Below are 27,983 nucleotides of genomic sequence, written 5' to 3'. Positions count from 1 at the left end.
AGTAATTTAGTATAACTTTAAATTCTCATAGTTCACTCACTAGCCAATATAATTACATGCTCAAAGTATATTATAATTTTGATTTAATACCTAATTAATAAAACATTGTGGGAAATGTATGGTGGCGGGGCTTTATGCAAGTCCGTCTGGGTAGATACCACCCACTCATCAGTTATTCTACCACCAAACAGTAATACTTAGTATCATTGTGTTCCGGTTTAAAAGGTGAGTGATCCAGTGTAACTACAGGCATAAGATACATAACAAGGCTTTGGTTGGGGTTGCAATGATGTAATGTACGGAATGGTTATTATTTCTTAAAGCATCAATGTCTACGGGCGGTGCTGACCACTTACCATCAGGTGGCCCATTTGACCATCCGCCAAACTATTGCTTAAAAAAAGTATATGAGGTAGTGCATTCTGTAATGGAGATTAATGCCTTGCCTTCATCATAAAACGGAAAGGAATGTGTAATTAAGAGAACATCGGTGTTTAGTTAAACAAAAGTGTGTACTTGTGAAAGGTCATAACCGAATTTACAGTTGAAATCATTTACTGCCATATCGGCTCCTATATAAAACTAGTTTTTGCAGGCATGATGATCTATTAAGTTTCATATACACGTGAAAACGATACTTACGAACTTTCTATAGAAATTATAATATTAGATAGGAAGTCCTCACCGCCAAGCATTTTTGGCACATTTGAATATTCTTCGAAAGATATTTGTTTATAATTTCCTTAAGACGTGACTTTACTAGATACATATATAATTGTATCAAGACAGATACTATTTGCCAATCAGATCTATCTAGTTGATTATTTGATTGTTCTTTGAACAGAAGAAAAAGTTGTATTGACTGTAATTTTTTATGTTTCTAAAAGTATGGGTAATATTTTACAATATCCCTTTTCTCGTCTTCAACGCTCATTTACGTGTGACAAAATATTTAATTAAATTTAATAAATTAAATATACTAAATTAAAATCGCTTGGCGGGCCCGTTGCCTGTAGTGAATCCTCGTTGTTGGAGGGTTGACGAGAAGTGATATTTATTATTATAATATTGTAAACAAATTATAAGTAGCAATACGAGACGTAGGTAGTCATATTATTATAATCATTTATTTATAAATTACAACATCAGAACAAAGCAATTCCTGGACGAAATTTTACAAAAACTTCTGCCATCAATGCATGCCCGCATTTAAGGCATATGAACGTTGAATCATCATGTTCACTCAACGGCATCATAACTAAAGTTTGAATAATTAAAGTGTTCGAGCTACAGGCACGCATATAAATGATTCAAGATTTACTTGAAGCTGGATAGATGGAAATGAACGAATGAACGGATGAACGAATGCAAGCTTTGGTGAATACTAAATATTCGGTTGCAATATTGTACAACGTTGAGAGATCCAGTACACCACTGGCTTCAGATATTCATTTGTTAAAATGTTAAAAATATGTTTGAATTTTTTTTTTTGTCTAATTATAAATATGAAATGATGCAAAGATCGACGACCGAAGATTGCTTCAAAACAAAGCAAGTACAAATGACTTGATGTTAGCATAGGAAAATATTGTGAGAAAATATTGCACGTCTTACAACCTCAGCAGTATAATATCGAGTTAGAAAAAACAGCAACGATCAAATTAAAAGAAACAGAAGGTATAAAGTACCCAGTAGGTCAATTATAGCCTATTTACTTTTCAACAGATTTAACATAGAGATACTAGAATTCTGTGAAAAACCAGCCTTGCCATTCGAGTGAATTGAGTCAATTTTTGTCCATTTCGTATTCAATTGCTTGTTTGAACTGCCTGCTCGTTACAATGACAATCAATATTGTACCTTCATATCAAAACTCGTTACGCTGTGGAAATATGTGACAGAGTTCACAGCTTGGCAATTTAGTGACGTCATTATTATTTTAAATGCACATTCTTTTATATTTGACGATAAACAAAATAAAGTGTAATCAACATAAATGTATTTTTTAATCAAAATCAAAATGTACTTTATTCGAGTAGGCTTTTACAAGCACTTTTAAAACGTCATTTTATATCTACCACCGGTTGGAAAGTAGACTCTACTGAAAAGATCCAGCAAGAAACTCAATAGTTATTCATTTCCAACATTTTAAATACAAAGTTATTTTAATTAAATACAATTATATATATTTAAAATATTCTGAAAGTTAACCTAAAAGTATTAGCACCACGTTTTTTATCATCTATATAATCTATTAATAATATGCTTTATTTATTAATATATTTTTAACAAATGATTTAAATTTATGAATCGGCAAAGTAAAAATATCTGCGGAATTCTATTATAAAATAATTTAAATTGTTTCCAATGAAGATGAAAGAAAGGTAACTTAGAACATTTTTTGTTGCTTCAATTTAAAAATCACTTTCGATATATTTGTTCGACTTAAATAAACTCGGCGTCACACGAAGTCATCAGCTATATAAAGCAGTGGTGCTTTCAACTGTGCTTTTTTATTTTACACCTATTAAATAGACGTTGAATAGTTCCTTTTATACTTTATCGTGCAATTGAACAAGAATGAACGAACGGACCTTTTGTATTCCAAAGACTTCATCGATTCAAGGATAATTTGTGAACTGACTTTCATATTTATCAAACGCACTTAAGATCAAGGTGCACTTTAACGGCGATTACCATCAGAAACATGTGCTTTGATTATTAGAAACAAGACAATTTTAAACCTTAACATCACTTTCTAACACAAAACCGAAAAGAAGTTTTGATACTCAACAAAATAGTATAAAGCAATACAATGTTACTAAAAGTTGATTCCGAGGTTTTTTTGAAACTACAATCAGGATCGAACGGATTCAAATTCTCAATTCAAAACCAAGTTCACTTATTTGAAATACTTCTAATACTATAAACGCAAAAGTTTGTGAAAAATGACAATGGATTTATGTATGTTTCATATAGGGCAATTCTGTAACAAGAAACTCGAATCTCACCGCAGAAAATCGTGTGAAATTATGAAATGTTTAGGATACACGTATCAAAATGGCACGTATAATTGTAAGTCAGTTGTCAACATTTCACGAGTGAGATACGATGTGAATTCTTACAGGATCGCACTTCTGGACGAATTTGCATGAAAGTTGAAACAAAGGTAGCTTATACCCTTATCACTTAACATATAAGATTCCGAACACCTGCTCACCTCCTCTCTCACGCTAGCGAAGCCTTATCATAACATAAAATAATAAGATTCAATTCTAACAATTATATACTTACCATAATTGTTAATCTTAGCTTTTGCGATAATCTCTTTAAAAGATGTTTAGCAATAAGTTTTGGTACAACATTATACATCGTAATATCTTAAAGAGCTTAGTGTCATCCCTAAGTTAAGGAATTTTACGATGGGTTTATGAACTCATCTTTATAGCACTTTTATGAGAATTACGCCCTTAACGACTTCCGAAGGAGCGTTATGTGGTCATAACTGCATGTATTTCGAGGTTTGAACTTTGTAATGTTATGAATACTTTGACATTTTATCACGAATACCACTGAAGTTAGAAGTCTTGCGTTGAGTCGTATTTTTACAACCTATATACTTGGATTTTACGCAATAAAATACTACAAAACCCTCATTTTTACCTATATGGTTATCACTCAAAATCGTTATCATAAAAGCACGTTTGAATCGTCATGTTACACTGTTGAACTAAATTTAAACCTACCACTAGATTCGGATTCTACCGAGAAAAACCGGCAAGAAACTCAGTAGTTACGTTTTTCATTACAGAGTATATCAGCAAACACAACAATTATGACACGCTAACGCCATATATCAATGCTTATTATTGTTCTGTTTCGGTTTAGGAATAACGGAGGGAACTTACATTCTCTGATTGGAGGCACATTTATCCTCTGTCAATCCTCCTGTTATTTATATATATGAGGAAACATGAGCACTTACGTTCAGAAGATATATTTGGTACATGCCTTCCCAAAAATAAATTAAAACAAAAATGAATTCTCTTAACGTAGATTTTCCTAGGTCGTACGATGAAAATTCAAAGTCTAAAGTAACACGCTTCTTCATTACGAATTGACAGATACGTGCCTCAGATCCTCAAATATGCGCATTTTCCTACACCCAACGAAAATTTCCTTTCACGCAAAGCATAAAATGCATGTCGAATACAAATCAAGCAGTTGACTCGTGACGTTAGTTAAGTTCCGAGTGTTTATCGCGGGTCTATCTCGACTTTTTATATCTTTAGATAAAAGTGAAATGATAGCCTGCTAATGTCCTGCTCGGGTAATTCCTCCTCTCCTTTGAGAAAAAGTTTATGAGTTTTCACAACGCCGCTTCAATAAGATTAGATCGTCAAATAGTTAAGATTTTCGTCCGATACATGCGAGAGTCAAGTTGTTTTCCTTGACCGCTGTGCAGGAGAGTTATTTAAATCAATTTAAGCAAATAAAAATGCAGCAGTGCTAGCTTTTTTATCCGTAATATTTGTATATAATTCACCTGTTTTAACCGTTAGGCCATCTGCAGAAAACACGACAAATATTGATATCTTAGGAGTAAAGTAGGTACAATCGTTTTCTTTTTGGGTATTACATACATTACATTAACAACCTGTAAATTTCCCACTGCTGGGCTAAGGCCTCCTCTCCCTTCGAGGAGAAGGTTTGGAACATATTCCACCACGCTACTCCAATGCGGGTTAGAATACACATATGGCAGGATTTCGTTGAAATTAGACACATGCAGGTTTCTTCACGATGTTATCCTTTACCGCCGACCACAAGAATTATAAACACAAATTAAGCACATTAAAATTCAGTGGTGCTTGTCGTTGAACCCGAAATCATCGGGTAAGATGCACGCGTTCCAACCACTACGCCATCTCGGCTCTTTTTTTGTATCGATTTGTGCAAATTAATTTCACCACCACTAGTCATTGCTACAAAAAATATTAACCATTCTAATGTTCCACTAACCTTGAGAACTAAGATGTTATGTCCCTCGTGTCTGTAGTTAAACTGGCGTTTTATGTCAATTGTTTAAATATAATTTTTAGAGAGTGCAAAAGTTATGTATCTCCATTATTATGATTATTTGCATCAATGCACACTGCATTGCATCCATATTCTGTAATATAACTTTGAGAATATAAACTTAAATCGTATGAAAATATAACCAAAACTTATTATATATTACTCAATAAACAGAAGAGTAAATCAAACAATTAGGATACTTTTTTTATGATATCGGTAGGCGGACAAGCAAATGGGCCACCTGATGGTAAGTGGTCACTACCCGCTCAAAAACAATGGCGTTGTAAGAAATATTAACCATTCCTTGCCAATCACCAATCACCAATGCGCCACCAACCTTGGGAACTAAGATGTTACGTCCCTTGTGTCTGTAGTTAAACTATCTCATTCACCCTTCAAACCGGAACACAACAATACTGAGCACTGCTATGCTAAATAGGTGGAATATCTGATGAGTGCGTGGTACCTACCTAGATGGACAAAGCCCTACCACCAACTATTGTTAGGTATACATACATTTAATTGTATTTTATTAACACATATTTGTTATTTATGAAGATCACAATCACGCGTTATTTAACAATGACATGTTGTTGATTCAAAAGTACTCAAATGATGAAAAGAAAGTTAAACATCTGCTCAACTAAGATTAATGATATCAGTTTTACGTAAACTCATATATCGCCATGAAAACTAAAGACGGTGAGCTCATTTCTCCGAGGCACGGTTCATTATAGAAGTTTCATGTTCATTAATTAATTATTCGGTTCGCGCAGTTTACGTCCTAATTCGTTACTGTCTCGGGTCCCGTGGGGTGATGCCTGCATGTACTTGAACTGTATACGGTCGTTTATGTAAATGGTAATAGTATTCGAACAGCCTGTATAGCTAATGTATGATCTCTTTTCAAATGGAATTTTTGCTCCGTTTGTACTTTAAATGATTAAATTATTCATATATTTTATTTTTTTAAAACAATCAAATGTAACAAGCCTTTTAACACAAGCTGGAGGATTGACATCCAGACAGGCAATTTTAAGCTTACGAGAACTTACTTTCTATAATATATCTCGTGGTCGGTGATGAAACGACGATGAAATTCTGCCATATGTGTATCCAACAAACTCCACTAGATAAGCGCCATGGAAGCTCCCATCTTTTCCTTAAGTCATTTCCTTTTTTCTCTAAAAAAAAATATGTTAACTTACATGACAAATAGCATTTATTCGGAGTTAAAAAAAACTTTAATAGAAAAAATATTTAAAGTGCCCTATCGTTATTATTCTTTTATATTTTTTAAACTAAACGATGTTAAGCTTTAGGCTTATTATTGCAGAATACTTTTTCATATATTTTTATCTTAAACGATTTTTAAATCAAATCGGGATGGGACATTAAACGGACCTCTTACACTTTTCCTCGCAATTACAGAGCACGGGGCGCGTGTGTGAGAGGGGGGGGGGGGGGTGGGTCGAAGCGGCATATACATATATCAGTTACGCCCAAGCGAGCAAAGTCAACGACGTATGTGTGGGACAGCTACATACTGTACATAAAGAGAATACGCGACGTAAAATAAACATTCCAATAACTGTTCTGCTATGAATACGTGAAAAGCAGACCGTTAACTTCAAATACGCCACGCACACAGCTGCGGGCAATTGAACAGTGAAAGATGGAATTGTTCAAAGCGAAGCTTACACAATATGTAGAGGACGAACGCCTATGTGCTTCTTTGAAAATATTTTCTACTGATATTTGGGAAATGACTTCAAAGTAACTATATCAGGCTTGTGTTCGCGAATACGAATTAAATAAATTTCAGATGAGGTCGGAAATCGGTGTCAATAATTGAATACTAACATATCATTTGACTCAACAACTGTTTAATACTCTCGAATAATAAACATACATCTTCAAATATCATGGGAGAAATAAGAAGTCATACAAATAACGAGTATCATTTTCGTTATATTCGAGGAAAAATATTTATTTTATATCGTTTAAAATCACCAGGTTCACTTCTTACCTTGGAAAATAGATTTCACTTTCTATAAAAATCAATTCCGAATCCTCCGCTTGTTTGACACATTTTGTATGAAACTTAAAGACTATAATATTACACGTCTCACAAAGCGTGAGCTTGAGGGAGTGCTCTACACTCAATAGATATATATATCTAACGATTCTAAAATATAAAATCATTCTGATATCACAAATAAGATACGAAATCAATGAAGAAGGGATGATAAGGGAAGGGATTTGAAAACAAGAGATATTAAATTATAAAGATAATATATATATATATATATATTTGTACAATATATAACAAATAATCTAGTTAAAAAAATATTAGTAAGGCTGTATGTTGGTCTGTACTTTAATAATCTATTAATCCTATAATAATCCTTTGGATAATTTTCAATTTATCGTAAGAATTTATCCTATTTCTTATCATGATTGAACTGATAACTGGAGTCAATGCATTTACTATTTTTTTTTATTACAGATAGATCTTAATGGCTATCTATATTTATTCTCGTCAGACAGATTAAGTATAATACTTTTTAGAGTTCCTTGGATAAAGGACTTATTCATTAAAAAAAAAAACTTTTTGGAAAAAATAAAAGAAAAATCATTATAATGAATTATTGAATAGTATTTGTGGTTACTAAGTACTTGTAATACTAAGAGCCGAGTGCCCAGTGGTTAGAACGCGTGCATCTTAACTGATGATTTCGGGTTCAAACCTAGGCAGGCACCACTGAATTTTCATGTGCTTAATTTGTGTTTATAATTCATCTCGTGCTCGGCGGTGAAGGAAAACATCGTGAGGAAATCTGCACGTATCTTAATTTCAACTAAATTCTGCCACATGTGTATTCCACCAACCCGCATTGGAGCAGCGTGGTGAAATATACTCCATACCTTCTCCTCAATGGGGAGAGGAGGCCTTAGCCCAGCAGTGGGAAATTTACAGGCTGTTTATGTATGTATGTATATTTGTGGTTACTACCACAAATACAATGGACTGTAGCAGAGCAACTTGCTGTTAAATGCACCTTGTTTATTTTATACAGCCAGAATAAGAATTACCCAAAAATTTTAAACGAAAAGTCGAAACGGAAATATTTGTTAATTTTCGTTTTCAAAAATATTCGTTTCGTTTCGTTTTTTAAGTAATTTGAATTAGTTAATGTTGGAGAAATGTTTGTGTGATTGTAGTTCTATTTTCATTTATACGATAAAATTATATACCAGTGTGAGTTGTAACGTGTTTTACTCGTGTTACGTTATTTCGGGAATAACGTAAGCTTATGTACGTTGTTGCGGATTATACTTTTGGGTATTTTTCGATTTTCTTGTTATTGTTTCAGATCCATATAAAGCGTCTAAAGTACAATGCAACGAATCAATAGTTCTGTCTCATTTGCACCCACACGCAACCGTCTCGAGCCCTGGTTTCCCTCGTCCGTATCCTGATGATGTTCACTGCGTCACCGTAATACAAGCACCACCAGCTCACACCATCCGACTGCATTTTGAGGAGCTACTCACTGAACATGAACCACAGTAAGTACAATACTTTTATTATTTTTGTCAAAATAAACTAAATGTCAGACTTAGAGACAAATAAAAATGAACGGTGACATTTGCGCAGTAATCTTAAGCGAACCAAATGATGATTGTTTGGGTGGTTTCCTTTGAAATATAACAAGAAAATCTATTATTATTAATATAAAAAATAATCAACTGACAAAATAATTAAAAATATACAAATATTGAGATCATAAACGCCTCGAACTCATACTTGTTCTTTTTTTATCCACAAAACAATTTCAGTTCTCAAAAATAAATCAATTATAAACCGGATAACTTACAATGTCCCTGAAACGACAGTGCTATTTCGACGATCAAAATGGTGGTTAGTTTACAGAGCGTCTTAGCTTAGATTTGTTCCATTACAAATATTGAAATTGACAATGAGAGGTAGGTTTAATATTTTATAACATTGGCAAGCGGTAAATGGCCCATTTGATGGTCAGTGGTCAATAGCTATAGACTTTGGGCGTTGTTGCCAAAACACCACAAATCCTGGGAGCTAAGATGTTATGCCCTTGTGCCTGTAGTTACACTGGCTTACTGACGCTTCAAACCGGATCACACCACACTTATGTATAAATAATTAATTAACAAAAAGGCCAACATATCATTCATGAAATTTTGTGTAATTTCAAAGTCTCCTGTCATGTTGACACAATTTAACCAAAAATCATATGTAAAAATTAGCATAATATATTTATGGCACCACAAAGCGAAGACTTATGTCATTTTGCTTTACAATATATTTAATTAACCTTCATTTATATAATTTCAATGAAATCATTTATTAATTTCAGTTTATCGGGTTAGATCATGGTTACGTTTAGGGTAATGGATTATTAATTTAATAATGGAGCTTTGAACAATGGCCTTAATATCTGAATTCCCGTGGTTGGCGATACATTAGAAGTGACTTATTCTATTTACTGTGCGAGAGTATTCGCGTTAACCGTTCTGAAATCGATTTAGAAAGATTAATAACACGATCAAGTATATATGTATATATGTGTCTCTTTTTCCCTTGGTGACGTCACAACTTGAGAAAATCTACCTATTTTATTCTTTTTTTTTAAGTTTTCTAATTATCTGTAGAAGATTTTCAGGGAAATTAAAAAATTCCAGGTAACTCAAGAGCATTTATGCCGTATTAGCAGTGTACATAGGTTTAATTTTTTTTAATATTTATTCTAGTTCGAATTATTTATTCGTAGCTAAGACAAGACGTTTCTCGGGTTAGATAATAATAAATAAAATAGATGTAAAAATATGGCGTGAAATATATAAAAATATAGATTTTATTTTATAAAATAAATATAATTTTCTAATTGTAATTATATAAAGAGAGGCATTCACGATAATTACGCGTCATGCCGTTTACCCCCTAAAGCACACGAGTCGCTCCTACTCCCAAAGCGCGCTAATAAATGTTTCCCAACAAAAAGTAAATTTAGAACATAAATCATCCATAGAATTGAAATAATATTTCAATTTTACGCAAAATATACAAAACAATTCACACCACAAGACCTTGAACGTTTTACAAAAAGCATTTACGAAATTAAATCAAATTTTGATGTCCTTCTGTATAACAATTTGAAATAAATTGTATTCAAATTCTCAAATTGATTTGGATGGTATTCTTGTATGACTGTTATTTATTTTTAAGTAACTCTTGTTAAGGGTTGGTCGTCTGATGATGGCAGAATTTCATCCGATAAGATATGAATTTTAACCATTAACTAAGCTCATTAAAAGTTACACCACGGTTTGAACCCACAATCGTTGCTTTAAATGTGTTTTATACACTGGATCATTGCCTCGAACCATAAACTACCAAGTAACCAAGTCCAATTTTTCTCCTATAAATTCGAAATTTCCAAAAACGGTTTCGTAATTATTCTACGTCGCGAAAGGATTAACAACGCTCAGTTTCCAGTCAATCAGACATTTCGTATTGGAGATCTCGTGATGAGTCAGTCAGTGTTATTTCGCCTATATTTATATAGATTGAGACTCAAATAATACAATTAATTTGTATAAGACCATTAAGCTGTTTCGTAGTAGGCGAAATTTCATTTTACAATTTAAATGAGCCATTATATAAAAACAGATTTAATTTTGGAACAACGTTATAAATTACTTTATTCAAAACATTTTGGAGGGAAAAATGTTGTAATTATTTTTTGAAGTGAAACGTCTTTAGAATCGTTGTGATTCGAAACTCGAAATGAAAATTAATCATGACAAAGAGACAAAAAAAACATTTAATTATTTTCTAATCTACCTCGTATGAATAGCACGCAAATGATTTTGATTCCTTATTCGTTCCTTAAATTAAATCTTTTATTGCCAGGCAAAATATTTTTAATTAATTTTAAATCCATTTTATTTTACGACATTATGCATATTTCAAAAGAATCAACATATTACCAAATAAATAGAGTTAATAATTTTTTAACAAAATACGATCTAAATCACGCGCCATATTGGTTGCTAATCTCAGGACTATGGATTTTAAATTCGGTTTAACCATTATACTCGTATAATGAACTGGTTACCGAAAGAAGTTCAGATATATCATTTAAGAATATTCGATGGAAATTATTGTGATTAAATAATAAATAACAATTAAATTATTGTAATTAATATTGTATGTAACTGAATTATCGGAAAGTGTAACTACAAAGTTTCTTGCCGGTTCTTTTCGATAGAATTTACGGTGTTCTTCCAGTAAGTGCTTTGAGTGCGGAATTATTCTCTCTAATTACTTCTGCCCTTCTCCTTTACAAGTCGACGCGTGCTGGCTCTCTTTTCTTTCTCGCACCGGTAAAATATGAAATTCTCTAGCAGCACACGTGTTCTATTCTCATAACCTGGGTTCCGTCAAACGAGGTGTGAAAAGGCACCTTGGCCGGCGTGGCAAGAGCGACTAGTGCAGTTCATTCTCCCTAACTATGCTGGCCGTTTTCGCTTTTATTAACTATTACTTACCACCAGGTCGAGTGGAGTCATATGCCTACCCGGATAATATAAAAAAAATATCTTTCGAACCAGTGGTAGCTTTAAGTGACGATTCAAAAATGCTCGCAAAAACCTACTCGAATCAACAAAATATAAAAATAATATATTTAGTTTTGTTTTGATTTGATTACTATAATATTAGTCTCATAACAGTCTCTAACCCCTAAAGACTACGCGACATTAAATATACAAAACATCGCAAATATATAAACACATTATTAATATTACTAAGTGATGTTTCCATCTGCGGGAGTGTTTATTAGATAATAAACGTAATAATTGTAGTAGAGACTGCCTCGTTGGTTTAGTAGCTTGATATAATGGCTATAAATCCCTAGGTCGTGTGTTCAAACTGAAGGTCGGGATTTGATTTAAAATTCAAATAATAGTACCTTAGTCCTTTATTTATACATTCTGGTTAATTTTTAGTAGTCCCCATTTTATTTTAATTTTTCATGGTACGACATGCGAGACGCCAACAAGAGAGATTCCGACGAGTTAAGAATTTTAATGTAATATATGATAAGATATCTATATAAAGTCAAAATATAGTAACAGTAATATTTTAGTATTGCTGTTCTAAAAGTTACTGATAGAATGAGTAAATCTAGACACGCGGTAGCGTGTCAGCCAAGTTCTAGTAACAGAACTGGCGAGCAGCACCGTGTGTAATATTACACGAACCATTTGGAGCCACTTTTGACCACCTCATAACTCAAAAATTATTTCACATAAATGTGTCAAATTTGGCTCATATATTGAGACTCGCGAGATACATATGTGTTCTAAATTTCATAAACGCATCTCAAATGGTTATTTAGATTTTAGATTAATGTCTAAAAATCGTCATTTTTATCACTGACTGACCTATAGATCAAAACTATAACCTACTTCCAGTTGACCTAAAAAGTTGAAATTTGGCATGCAGGTAGATAATTAGGCCAATATAAAGGAAAAAATCTGAAACTGGTAATTTTTTATGATTTTATTACAATTTTTAATTTTATTGGGTCTATAGGAACACTCATATACTTAGTTCCTGTAATAACTGTAATAAAAAAAATGATGTAAGAACCAGCAATCAAAACTTATGACAGCCGGTCTTAATGTGGATTTTAAGGTCTTCACGTGAGTATATAACAAGTTGAATACCACCTTTAAGTTTTTTAAATCCAACTATTTCCGTTTTATTACTTATTAGTATAGCCGACTTTGGTATTAATTACGTTATTAACTAGCATTTAGCGCACATCAATGGTGCAAAATCATTATACTTAAAAAAATAATAATAATAGGCATTTCGGTACACGGCGCGAGACGCGACGCCGGAGCAGCGGGATAGGAGCGTTGCGATTAAACCTTAACGCGGACGTGTCTGAGCGAGTGGCAACCGCGCTCATAAGAATTATTTCAATGCCTTCCGATGGAAGCTGCCTAGTCTATTCGACTGCATATTTTTTGTTTGAGTATACTAGTATACAACAATAAAATAGGTTTCGTGAGACTGTAGTAGAGTATGTATATCGTAACAGGAATGATTTAAGTTTGTACTCTAGCGCTACAATTTAAACATAATTTAATTTGCGAACTAGAAGTCAAAACCAAGTTACAGATATTAAGTAATGTACATCAATCAAAGGAAAATATTCTCTATTTGCTTAGCATATTCTACTACTATACACAAATCACAAGGCCTTCGCCTTGACGGTGCTCTTTTCGACATAGGCTCCTCTATATTAAGTAAAGAGCAGGCTTACGTTGGCCTCTCTAGAGTTAAAAACTTAGATGAAGTACATCTTATCAATTTAGGTCCAAGTCAAAACAAGACACAAGAGAGCTCTATTGTAGAGTACAACCGTCTGCGCTTTATACCACCCCTACTTGGGCAAATTAAGTATAAACAGAAAACGCGTAAAAAAAATCCGGACACTGAATGGGCAATTCACTCGAACATTTCAGAGGTACCTACAAGAAAAATAAGAACGTATCAAAAAAAGACAATTATATCCCGTAAACATAAGAAAACCAGATATTGCGAGTTCATATCCAGACAAGTACCATTGAATATTTGCGTGCTTAATTTGTGTTTATAATTCATTTGTAACAGGCTTAAAACTTACGAACGCTGTATTATAATTCGTATATGAGAACTAGCCAAGTCAGACCTTAGGCAACAATATATTACCCCAAGTTATAAGAAGAAATGATATTTTATGTAGTTATAAATAAATTTCAGAAAGGGCTATTTAACTTGGCACAAATTTAGATCTCACTTCTTTTGTCGTTGAAGACAACAACCAAGGTATATATCATAATATTTAACTTGGCTCTAATTTTTACATTTATGTTTTTGATGGGAAAAATTATAAAGGAACGTTACTGACAGAAATGAATTTCTTAAAATGAATATATAAAAAAAAAACTAGGCGCCTTACTATATAATATATATACACGATTTTATATATAATAGTAGTAAAACTATGTCTTCAATCAGTGTATTTGTACATGTTATTTCAATAATATACAGCAATAATAAGTGCAAAAAATTGCATTAATTTTTTTTTAGTTATACGAAGTAGTTAAGGAGTTAAATATATTAAATATATAAAGGTTTTTGAGCTGCCAACCCTTAGCAGCACACGGCTGTAATATAACAGAGTCGGTGAACAAAAATAAATTACAAGTGTTAATCATTTAAGGCAAAGCTAAGTTTGTGTGTACGTGACCGTATGTGACTCTATGTTGGCTTACATTTATTAAATATTTTTGCTTGCGATTTTTGTATAGAAGTTACAATCTTATAGAATATTAGCAGCCTGTTCGGACTTCGTATGAGTAAAATTCATACAAAACTTTCCCCCATTCAAAATAGCATCTTTGCGAAAGCTTATTCTAAAAAATGAACCTTTATTCCAACTTTTACATTTCTAGACTCAGTAGTTTTGGTTGTGCGTAAATAGTCATTTAGAACAAACGATTTTATCAGTAAATAAATTAGGTACAAATTATTCCAATGAATAACAGATTAAAAATGTATTCATAAATGTTTTTTATAATTTAAATAAATTAATATTAAGACTACTATCCTACTATTTAATACGTGTAGAAGTCGCGTAGTGCTACGGCACACTGTCGTAGCAATGCTACGCCATGCAACGATGCATTTAATTACATTTTCAAACATTTGCTCTTTGATAATGCGATTACGTTTCTCTGAATTTTAATTAAAATTACTCTTGCGTGTTTTGTTAAGCATTACCACTAACTCACGTGTTTCATGGTGAAATGTCTCATTGTGCAGAATTTTTCCAAATGAATTTCAAAGTCCACTCTTTATATTAAGACACTAGATAGCGTATTATCCCCCTCGTGGGCTGTAGCACCACGTTAAATAGTCCATAACCTTCCGCAATAATTGGGCTATCAAAAACAGTTTTATTTTTCGAATATATTTAAAGGCTTAAAGAAAATATCATACATAAATAATCATACAAAATTGTGTTTTATATATCAGTATTCGTAGTGGATTCGTCTGTATAGATAAGGTCTGATCAATATCCATGGCGGAGAGTAAAAAGCGCAAGAAATTATTGTCGTCATACATTTAATTTGTATTTCATCTCATCTATTGAGAAAGCAAATCTTTCATCAAAATAAGCTCTCACCCTGCAGTGGAATCTTTGCAGGCTGTTACTCAAGTCAAAGTAAAAATACTTAACCAATTATGAAGCGTTACACGCACTAATTCATTTCCAAGGGTCTACCAGCGGTTCGAAAATCAACATCTCGGACATGTAAAGAACCAGCGGAAGAGACTCAGTGGGTTTTTTATCTCAAATGTCAAACAATTGCAAAAACATTTATTTTGAATGAGATCCTTTAATTTCTTTACAATGTCATTACCCCTAATTATCATTTTAGCTATCACAATTTTTTATAAATTAAATGTAACTTTCTATTAAATATAAGACCTATGTCCGAAGGCTTCGATCTGGAGTTATTTGTCTATCTTTAAAAGATAAAAAAAAAAAAAAAACAAAAGAAAAAAGTAGCTAGGTATAATGATAATTGAGTGAAGCAGTCCCTGAAATTAGTACATTTCAATTAACACAGTCTAATTACTAAGTTGATTGAAAACATAAAACGTGTCATAGTCATATAATAATATATGTTACCCTACCGCATAATTACATTTCATTAATATTTCGCAATAACACCTAATGCTACGTCATAGGTTAATTGATAAATATGAACAAAGCCTGCTTAAATGTCAGTCATACTAAATCCGTGATGATAAAATTTAATTCTGCCTTATAAATTTTTTTACAAACATTTACATGAACAGCCTGTAAATTTCCCACTGCTGGGCTAAGGCCTCCTCTCCCTTTGAAAAGAAGGTTTGGAGCATATTTCACCACGCTGCTCCAATATATGCAGGTTTCTTCGCGATGTTTTCCTTCACCGCCGAGCACGAGATGAATTATAAACACAAATTAAGCACATGAAAATTTAGTGGTGCCTGTCTGGGTTTGAAACCGAAATCATCGGTTAAGATGCACGCGTTCTAACCTCTGGGCCATCTTGGCTCTTGATTATATTATGATATTATAAAATTAACGTCAAAGGAAATCTAGCTATGTTGCGCAGTACACAGTTTCTGCCAACTAAGGAATCTCTGGGAACCAGACCTTCCGTGAGTTTCCAGTAAACTTGCTCATTCCTTAATGATTTAATTACATGATTGGCATCCAATCCTGTCACATGTCTTCATTTTAGAATTAAATTTTGATTTTAATATTTAAAAAAATCTGTTAATTTTTAAAAAGTCTATTTTAAGCTCCCGAAACTTAACTTACTTTGGTCATGAGGACATTTGTTATTTACATAAAGTTTGCACTAACGATTTAAATAAGTATAATAAATAAAACTTAAAAATTGCTAAAGGAACCAGAAGAAGTTAGATTACGCTACATAAAGATTTATATCATAATACAATAACTCACATAAGAAAAAGAAATAGAGGTCCTAGATTTTTTCAGAGATCTTCAAAAATCAGTGTCAAATTTCAACCAACCTAATCTAAATTTTAATAAGTCATACGCCTAAACCTTCCTCGTACATGAATCGATCTATTAATAAAAGCCGTTTGCAAATGCTTCTGGTAGTTTTTGAGTGTATCGCGTTTAGCTAAACAGACAGACTGACGCGTCGATAAGAATTTGTTTTATAATATATATGCTAATGAAAACAATTGGTAACATTAAAAATGTCAACGTGTAGATTTTTTACAACCTTGCTATCAATATTTGTGAAGTTCTGTCGTCAGTTTTCGAAGTGATTAAATCAGAACATTGTCCGGGATGGTCTGACGGGTAATAAATCTCCAGGCGGAATGAATCCGGAACTGGGAATCAGTTTATCGGAACTTTCTTACGACATTATTCTGACATATTTATTTCAGTTTGAAACAATGTCGGAACTCCGAGGCTATTGCTATCGAGATTTCAACTTTAGTTTTGATTTTTAAATGTATACATAATAAAAGTTTTTGAATGTGTAACTCTATAATCCTTCCAGGCTTCGTGCGGATTCAACTTCTAAATTAAGACAAATAAAAATGTCCTTATCAAGAAAATATTAAGTTTATTTATTAGTTTATATATCATAAATGTATTAGTTTATATATCATATATGTATATGAATATAAAAGTATAAACATTGGTTTGAGTCATAATATTATTGCGAAAAATGTATAGGGGTTAAAGAGATTAAATTTGGATGATTTTAATTGCTTAATTTCTCATCGAACATACTTTTTACGAACTATTTGGGCAAGATGATATCATCTAAAGTATTCATTTATATGTTATAGTATAAAAGACAATTGCATTATCTGAGGCTTTACGATGAAGACAATTTTTGCGCCTCTTTTCCGCACCTATTTACTCAGTTTCGTTTAATTCACAACGTCTCACTTTTGAAGAAGGGATTTCTTGGTAAAGTATTTTTCTTTTAGATATATTGTGGATTCAATTGAAATGTTATACATGTGCTTGCATAGATTTAACAAGTCCACTTTAGCCACGTGTATGTGTGTGTGATTGTTGATGACACACAGATTAACGACTACAATAATGATAAAACTTCGAGTTTCGTTGCTTCTTTGTTATTTATATTATAATTTATAGAGCCGAGCTATCACGGTGAACTAAACATGTGGATTTTAACCAAAGGCTAAATCCCAGAAATTAGCACTAACTTTAATGTACTATATATACTTACGTAAGTTTAGTAATATTTATTTAAAAATTAATGTCTCTCATGCGCCTGCACTCTTTTCAGTAATGTCATATCGCTGTCTCGTCTACTACGAGAAGAGAGAAAAAGAGACAGAGAGATAGCCGGTATAGGAGTCAATTAGAAATACGGAATTATCTTAAAAGTTTATTCACATTCTCATTTTTTATTGTAATCTTTATTATTATTATTATAATGATGACCAGAAGCAATTTTGATTCGTATCCCGGTTTCCAAAGAAGCTTTGGATATCGGCCAGGTAACTGAGTCAGGTCTACGTTGCCAATAACTATTTGGCAGAACACTGGCAGCTTTGTTCATTACGTCGGCAAATAACAGGTATAATACAATCAATACTTGCATCAGCGGCTTTGGTGAAACGAGACGAATTTATCTTAAACAACAAGGAATTTTATTTACTCTTCGAATTAAGAACATATTATACAGATAAAAAATATATTTTATATAATATATGAGTATGGCAAATGGATATAGTTCTTTAATTAATGATTTAATTGAGTCAATTCAATTTGTACTATGCCTTATTATTCAAAACAAATTGTAGGCTCGTTTAAATAGTTTTCAATTTATTTATGTTTTCAACGGATTTTTCAAATAATTTTACTTTTAATGCTACAAAAATCATAAATATATAAAATAAATTATATTGGGAATAAAAATAATGTCTCAAATGATTAAGGTATTGTTCGATTTAATTCTTAATAAAAAAAATGATTTATAGTCCATTGGTCGTTAGTCGCCTGCTTTTCTTTGGTCGCCTTAGTCTGTAGACTCTCTGAAGTATACCTTTGAAGGGCGAGTAAACCAATGTAAATACAGGCTCAAGGGAATATTGACGATCCGTTTGCATACGGTACAGAGAACGTTTTTGGGCAATGGTATACGCATATATAATAAGATACCGAGAAATGTAATCAATTTACCATTTACAAAATTTTAAAAGTTTATTAAGACTAAATTAATAAATAAATCTTATTATTCATTAAAAGAGAAAGACTTTTTAGGAAAAAAAATGCCTTGATTTACGCTCGGGTTCCCTCATAGGACACTAATAATTGTAAAAAACAGCATTGTAAATCTGTTTATTTGAAAAGAGCAACTATTCGAGTTTCTTGCCGTTTCCTCTCGCTTAATATCAACGATTCGAAAACGCTTCATTGTGAAGTTTACTTGAATAAAATTGGTTTGATTTAATTTGATTTTGATTTGACGGTTAATATTTCTTAATATGCTAATAAAACAAAAATACACTTCGTAAGCCGTCAATTGACAATTTCAATATTTGTATTTTAAACTGAAGAGCAATATGAATAGTTTACTTCAAAATGGAGGCAAAATAAATTACGTCTAAACACATTTCATAACTCGTATATATCTTAACTGTGTAACGTGCTAAGTAACCCGACATTCGAAGGCCCTCCGCTGGAGATAGTTGGCACAAACTATGCTCAGCAGGCGGTTTAGATTTATGGTTTGTAATATTTCACGAATATGCTACACGCTAATGTGTTCCGTAGACTTTGGCAATATATTTAGTATCGTTTTAATATCTGCGAAGAAAAATTGCTTTGACTTATTATTAGCTAGAAGTTATTTTTATGGCATAAGTAGGCGGACAAGCATGGACCACGTGATGGTAAGTGGTGACCACAGTCCATAGTATTTTGGCACTGAAATAAAATTTACTCCTTACATCACCGATGTGTCACCGAACTTGGGATCTGAGATGTTATGTGCCTTGTGCTTGGTGTTTGGAATGTAGATTGTGTGGAGTAGAATTGGCAAAAATGTTGGTGGTACGACTTTATACAAGCACGTCTCTCTACTTGTCACCTATCACAACGCCAAACAACAATATATAAGTGTTGACAGTGAATAAAACAATTTATGTTCTGGTTTGGAGAGTTACACTGGCTCAGTCACCAGTGTAACTGATAATTACGCATTATCATACAAAAAACACAGGTTTCTAAGGAATTTTTCATTCACCGCCGAAGAGGAGATAAGTTATAAACACAAGTTAAGCAAATAATCTGATGTTAGTTACATCTAGCCCCGGTTCGAACCTGCAATCTTCGGTCATGTTCTAATCAATGGGCCATCCCAACTCTTGCATAATATTATCGTCAATGGAGAGGAAGAAAGCTAAAACGCCAATTTAGTAAATGAGATTTAGAGTTTAGATTAAATATCTAACTTCATTTTCAAAATGAACCGTAATCTTCCTTTTAAAAAAACAAAAAAAAATCCAAAATCAAAACATACTTTATTCAAGTAGGCTCATAAAAGTACATTTGAATTATGAAAATGTAAAGCTACCACCCGATTCCGAAAGTAGATTCATCTGTAAAGAACCGGCAAGAAACGAGTACCGGTCGTAACTTATTCATTTAACATACATATATTTTACTTAAAACCGAAACACTATTGATGGAACACTTATAAATCGTACATTTATAAAGTGTTATTTCAAACAGACTTGGCTTGCTTACTTGGCAGAAATGTAACATGTCGATGAGTCAGCTTTCTCGAGACGTCAGTTGATACGTGTCATGGGAAAGACGTCTCGATAAAATACTATCGTATTTTAAACCTGCAGTGCGATTCTGTGAGTCACTTCGGTAGTCACTCGTGAAATATTGAAAACCGACTTAGAATGATACGTGTCTCCTATACATTTCATAGTTATTATAATCAATGTATCGTTAAATTAATTTAAAAAAAATCGTTAAAAAATTAAGTTAAGTTAAATACATATATTTTAATGTAATATATTTATTTAACCCGTATCGGAGCAGCGTGGTGGAATAATCTCAAAACAATATCTAATCCTAAGAAATAAACAATGATAGAGATGGGGACAACTTGCAGGAAAAAAAGGTTCATTTTGTTTTTGTATTAAAATTTTATAAAACCTCAAATAATTTCATTTCTCATTTAAATGGTAATACGTTTCATCGCGATGACTTGTTTGAATTTTCGTATGATATTCAAGACGCTGCGAGTGTGTAGGAATATGATAGAACACATGAATATTTCATAACTCGGGAATTCGAATTGTTATTTGCTATAAGCTATGTATCTGTTTTTCAATCAGCTGACGGTATTGTAAACGAATCGTTCTATTTTTATAAACATCCTTCATGTTTATTATACCGGTAAATATTCTAATTTGCTCATATTAATATAAATAAATGTTCGTAAATTATAAAAAAACAATTGAAAATCACTTTTGACGTATTCTAACATCAATATCAAGCGAACACACCCTGTTTTTAAAATATACATTATACTTTTGCGCTAATTAATCTTCTAATACGTATAATTCATTATATGTTCTCCTTTTTGTTTCTACGTAATCACTGCGATGTTCATTTTAAGGTAATATATGTACAGAAACGAGATGGCCCAGTGGTTAGAACGCGTGCATCTTAACCGATGATTGCGGGTTCAACCCAGGCAAGCACTACTGAATTTTCATGAGCTTAATTTGTGTTTATAACTCATTTCGTGCTCGGCGGTGAAGGAAACCTGCATGTGTCTAATTTCAACGAAATTCCCACATATGTATCCACCAACTCGCATTGGAGCAGCGTGGTGGAATAGGCTCCAAAACTTCTCCTCAAAAAGGAGAGGATGCAATATGTACAGAAGTATAATTCCTTGAATGTAGATACATTTCTATATATTATGCTTTAGTTTTATAATAATTTAATCGTCCTTGTTTTTTTTTCTTTATGTCTCGTCCGCGAACAAACGTACGCACTATATGTCCTGCGTAGTTGATTAATCTTCCTTATGATTGGTCTGTATTATTTATATATACTAGTGGGTCCCATACAAAACTTCGCGTTTATTCAACAGATTTTTACAAATTTCAAAACTATATATGACAAGACAGGTTTTGATTTAATTTTATTTTAAACTGACGACGTCTGTTCGCACGTTTTACATTTGTTTTTTTTTTATATATATAAAGCCGTAGCGCCGCTCTCTACGTGACCAGTAACATTTCCCACTCTCTAAAATTAGTTCTTTGTTAAATCGTAACACTTTAGCATATAGTTATCAATCCTCTTTAATTTTCCGCACATCTAAGGATGAATCTCTTGGAAATAAGACCATAACCGCTCTTTAACGTGCAGCCTTCGTCCCATAATCACTGAGATAAAAATCGGCTTACGCTTACGACTTACGTATTAATATACAAATACGCTCTAGGTTGCTATTATGATGAATATATTTTTATATAAAAGAAAACTCCGTAATGATCACAATCACTTTCTTTATTTTTCTCTTGATTTTCCATTTTTCTCGTTTTTCATTTCTTTTGTTTTTTCTTCAACGCTCAAAACCGAATGAATCAAATTACCGTATCCTCCTTCCCCGCACACATTTTTGTTGCCATTCACAAAATATAATTACCGGCAGTATCGGCATATCTTTTATTGTTAATAAAAATATAAAAATAAATTGAAAAATATTAATTTAAAACATTAAATCAAAGTCGGCTTACATATGGCTCAGAATTTTTGACGTAATATGTCGGTCTCCTTATAACACTCGCCTTCACTGCAATGCACCAGATGGGTTTTAAATAAAAGTTAAGGAATGGAAAAAGTTAAAAACAGATCATTTACATATTGAACGCGTTATGCTGGAAAGTTTGTTCCCGCGTACTCTAAAAGAAACGTTTGTTTGACTATCTCTAGGGTTTTCTTTGATTTTTCATTATAAATATATTTTATACATTCGTTTAGGAATTACAGTCTGCGAGCTTTACCAATCCTGCCGACGTTTATTGTCTATACCGACTTCACTCTGCTCGGTATAGACAATAAACTTGCGCAATACTTCAAGCGATTTCATCTTGATTCTCGATATCTATATTTAACGAATCGTTATTATACTCACATCAGTGACCGATCGTTTTTGAGTTGAGCGAGCCAATGAAGTCTTTGCTATATTTGCTATATGAGTAACGAACATACTATCTTTCACTTTTTAATATTATTAGAATGGTGGTGGTGGTACGAGGTGGCTTGCACAAAGCCCTACCACCAAGTAATATTATATAATAGGCCAAATTTAAAATGTATAGAATCATATCTACAAATACATATTATACAAAATAATAATCAAGAACTCTAGATTCTAGACCTGATTCAGATGTGCCTCATAAGAAATAGCCAGTTTTAATGTTATTTGTGCCAATTACGTCGATTAAATATATTCTTTATATTATTATAAATGCCAAAGTCTGTCTGTCTATTCGTCACTCTTGCATGGCCAAAGGACTAAACCGATTTTGATGATACAAAGCAAGCTTGAACTCTAAGGAAGAATATAAGCTATTTTTATGTCTAACATCAAAACGCGAACGAAGCTGCATGCAATAACTAGCATAATTTGGCTCGTTATATCTTCGGTATATCGAACGTTTTGTTTGTTAGGTATTGGTTCAATTGAATAGAAAGGAATTATTGTATCACGTTCTTCCTGAGTCTCTTCTTGAGGAGTGAACACACTTCCAACTTCCAGACACAGCTGCTACTGAGAATTTTTGACAGAAAAACCCAATAACATTTAATCATGCCGATCTGAGGCTTAAACCCAGGTCCACGGGGTCTCCGACCTTATATCTAACCACTAGACCAACGAGACAATATATAATTTATAAATAATTGTATTTAATTAACGTGACTGTAATTTTACATGTTGAAAAAGAGTACTGAGTTTCTTGCCGGTTCTTCTCGGTAGAATCTACATTCCGAATCGTAAAAGCATACTTGAATAAAGCATATTTTGTTTGAATGCACGTGAAAACAAACGTTCAAAGTCAGTTTACATTTATCGTATAAATACATTTATCGCAAACTAAATGTACCTTCATAAAATAAATAGAATATACTCCATCGAAGCAAAACCATGATAAATTGTTCAACTTTCGTACATTATAAATCACAGTAACATTTCACTTTGTTTTAGAACGAAAATTCATGGCATAGTTTTGTACAACGTAAATATTAGTTTATATTTTTAGCTAACACTCATGTTTTGCATAAGCCAACAGAACATAACGACTGCAATGAATAAAAGATTTTTCAATTTGACAAATTGCCGTACATTCGTTTTTATTAAAACTGTCACTGTTTAAACATTCAATATTTGCCTTTGTTTAATAAAAAAAACAGTAAAAACAATGCTCGTTTTCCAAATAATTACCAATATTAAGCTTCAAACAGGTGTTAGGGGAGTGAGGAAGGCAATGTCAAGGGGATAGGATCGCACCTGTGGCATTTATATCCCTAACTATTCGCTCAACGTTCTATCAACCAAGTAGTAATTATACATCGTATATGTATAATGTATGTATATGTGTATCTTGTAGTGTGTGTGTGTCGTTGCTCGTCTTGTGTACATATTCCGTATACACTTTGAACTTGCTAAATAATTAAATAAAGCAAATCTATTCTAAAGTGTCTATGTCTTTGATAAAAGCATTACATATAACATTTATTCTTATTCAATCATTTCAATTTTGATTTCTCAAATACTAAACATATCATAAGCGATAAGACCGTCTTTGGACACTTTCAAATCACTGTTTATCCTGGGATAATAATAAATTCATATAAAACCAAATTATAAATCATTCGTACAGAAGGAAAAATAGGTAATGCCAAAACTATTGGCAGACTTTACTTGGTGGTACGGGTAGATATTTTTCCACCAAACAGCAGTACTCAATATTACTGTAACTACAGGCACAAGGCACATAACATGTCAGTTCGCAAGGTTGGTGTCCTTAAAGCACCTTTATATGTATATTTTACCTACGTACAGTCAGAGTAAGAAAACCTTTGTCAGTTTTCAAATTCATTCCTTTATCAAGTCGTAAACTCTTAGTACATTTTGAAACTAAAGCATTAAACAGAAAACTGCACATAAAATTAAACTAACATAGTATGATAATAAGGTTCAAAATAGTGTACATTGCGACGCAATATGTCATACTCAATCGGTAAAGCGGATTATCGCGCATACTGAGCACACGAAAATAGATCTTAAGGTGACGAACCTTTTCTTACTCCGACTGTACATAATAAAAAAGACTATGTAATTAAATGTGAAAATAAGAAAGCATGAAGCGATGAGAAGGTCAGTCTGACGTCATACTGTCTCCGAATGATGAATTCAAAAGAAAACGCTCACCAAATCGATAGTGAAATTGACTCCATAATCAATTTTCTTATAAATTATTTATAAACTAGCACTCATTATTGATTCTGAATTCCGATTCCATATGTATTCAAACGTAACTTGAAATTAATTTATATTTAAGTCACCAGATGTTTTCATACTTGTATGACTGCATGTGTCTAACTGTGAGGAAACCTGCATGTGTCTAATTTCAATGAAATTCTGCCACATGTGTATTCCACCAACCCGCAATGGAGCAGTGTTGTGGAATATGCTCCAAGCCTTCTCCTCTAGGGAGAGGACGCCTTTAGCCCAGTAGTGTGAAATTTACAGGCTGCTAATGCTAAAATGCTAATGACTGCAACTGGCTTCTACGTTAGCATATAAATATATATATTATGTTCCAATCATAAGAGAAGAGAGCCAAATAAGTAACATTTGATGGCAAATTGTCATTGGTCGAGAGCTTGACTAATGATCTATGATATTCACTATGAAATGACGTATTGAACGTCGACGGAAAAAAATTTTGGAAGTAAAATAATAGTAGATATAAGTAGTTAAGTGTAATAGTGTTGTATTATAAATAAATGTATATTAATCATAAACTTTTAGTAATGCACAATGTAGCCGAGTTATTAGCAAATCGTATGAATTACGTAAATTTAAGGTCGCTGTTTCAAATCCGGCTCGAAGGACCAGTGATTAAATGTTGGTGATTAATAAGATGTTCTTTAGAATGTTTAAAACCGTACATCGTTTTTATATTTAAATCATGCTCATGATAGATATTTCTAAATACTAAGCGGGTCCTTACAGTACTAGGTGTTTTCTGTAGGAAAATTTTGGTTTTGTTTCTCGGCTTCTCACGGGTGCAATACTGATACTTAATATACTAAGACTGTCTTAATTATAACTTTCACGGCTTTTTTGTCATGACAATACAATAAAAACTGCATTTCAAATCTATAATATATCCTAAAATATTTATTTAAATTACATGGGTGTATATTGGTCTACATTAAGTGCTCAATGTATTTAAGGTATTTAATTGGATAAGGATTAATGCTGTATTGCTTTAAACGGCTTCGAAAATAAAAAAAATGGTAATTGTAAGCTATCCCTAAGAAATACCATCAAAGACTTTTTTATAGACCCTTTTAAGATATACAAAACTGTAGTACATTATTTTTATCTGTCTCATAGGGTTTAGCGTTTCACATTAGAAACCTCTAAAATGATCGGCAATTCTCTACTATATTATGCATGCATTATACATACGTATAAATCCTTCTCTTGAATAACGCTATCTATTAAAAAAACCGCATCAAAATTCGTTACGTAGTTTTAAAGATCTAAGCATACATACGCATAGATAAACAGCGTGAAGCGCCTTTTTTATACTCTGTAGTGATTCTCTCTCAAGCATGTTTTTCAGAGTCGATATAAACTTTATCCAAGCATAAAATAGAGTCTTTTAATTGGCCCGTTGCTGTGAGGAAGATGAAAAAGGCAATAAACTACGTTTTCCCTTTATAAAATTAAGTACGGTTTTCATTGTTTCTTAACTAAAATGATACTATACTAACTATTTACTTATGATTGCAGTTGCAGCTATGATTTCCTGGAGATTATCGAGTCGAGTATGGATAATGCTACGGATTTGGGACCCGAGGAGTGGATTTCGCATGAACACGGCTTCGGTTCTGAAAATGAGGTACAGTTTGTAAACTTTGTTTCGGAATATGCCATTGAAACACAGCAAAATGCTACTACTAAAATGACATAACTGGTATTTTAATTAAATAACTTTTTACGACAAAGACTCGAATCTCAGATCTCGAAGAAAAATAAAACGATTGATGAAATTGACTATAACATTACAATTAAACGTAATTATACGATTACGTTTAATGAATATCTATTCAATTAAATTTTAAAATGACTGACATACAACACACAGCATAAATCTGTGTATCTAACAAAATCAAAATCAAAATATACTTTATTCAAGTAGTCATTTACAAACACGTTTGAATCGTAATTTTACAAAACTAATTTAAGTGAAGCTACCACATGTTCGGAACGTAGATTCTACCGAGAAGAACCGGCAAGAATTAGTAGTTACACTTTTCCAACATTTAAATTACAAAGTTATTTTAATTAATTGCCTGGAAGTCAACAAGTATTAGTTCCACGCTTTTTTATCATCTATATAATCTTATATAGATGATAAAAAAGCGATATCTATATGCTCTTTTCATTGACGTGTTTTTACAAATAATTTCAATTTATGAATCGGCAGAGTTAGAAATATCTGCGGAATTTTATTATAAAAATTTCCCTTGAAGGATTGCCCCAAGAAGCATTTGTTGACTTTGCGGAGTCGGAAACTTGACGTTATAAGATCACCCTTACGTCTCGTGCACATACAAGGATTATTATCACCGTATCTATCAGAGTGACCAATGTTACTGTGAATATATATAATGTTATTGTGACGCAACAGTAATAGAACAGAACATTCCTACTGTAAAGAGATGTCTTTAAATTAGGAATGCTCTTTGGGATGCCGAAGCAAGTCTTTAGTTCCGAGATTATAAATAGACCAGACTGCTTTCTTATGTAAAATAAAAACAGATTCAATATATATACCCCGATATAATATGATATAATACTGTGAAAATTGAAAATGTTGCACGGAGATTCCTTTTGAATCGAAGATGATCACTAAGGGTGGATTTATCAAAACTATTTTT

The 27,983-nt window shown here is 32.5% G+C and overlaps 1 protein-coding gene across 1 annotated transcript in view; it reads left to right on the top strand.

Moving 5' to 3' along the window:
* The window catches only part of LOC125069516, a 124,307-nt gene that overhangs the window by 62,070 nt on the left and 34,254 nt on the right, over window positions 1-27,983 (top strand). Inside the window, exons 7-8 of the mRNA XM_047679036.1 lie at window positions 8,457-8,652; window positions 26,833-26,941. Coding sequence (XP_047534992.1) covers window positions 8,457-8,652; window positions 26,833-26,941 — 305 coding nt within the window. The remainder of the gene's footprint in view (window positions 1-8,456; window positions 8,653-26,832; window positions 26,942-27,983) is intronic.

The sequence above is a fragment of the Vanessa atalanta genome, chromosome 15 (assembly GCF_905147765.1).
Source record: "Vanessa atalanta chromosome 15, ilVanAtal1.2, whole genome shotgun sequence".
Lineage (NCBI taxonomy): Eukaryota > Metazoa > Arthropoda > Insecta > Lepidoptera > Nymphalidae > Vanessa > Vanessa atalanta.
Note: the sequence above shows the minus strand (reverse complement) of the source record. Positions and strands in the feature narration are given on the sequence as shown.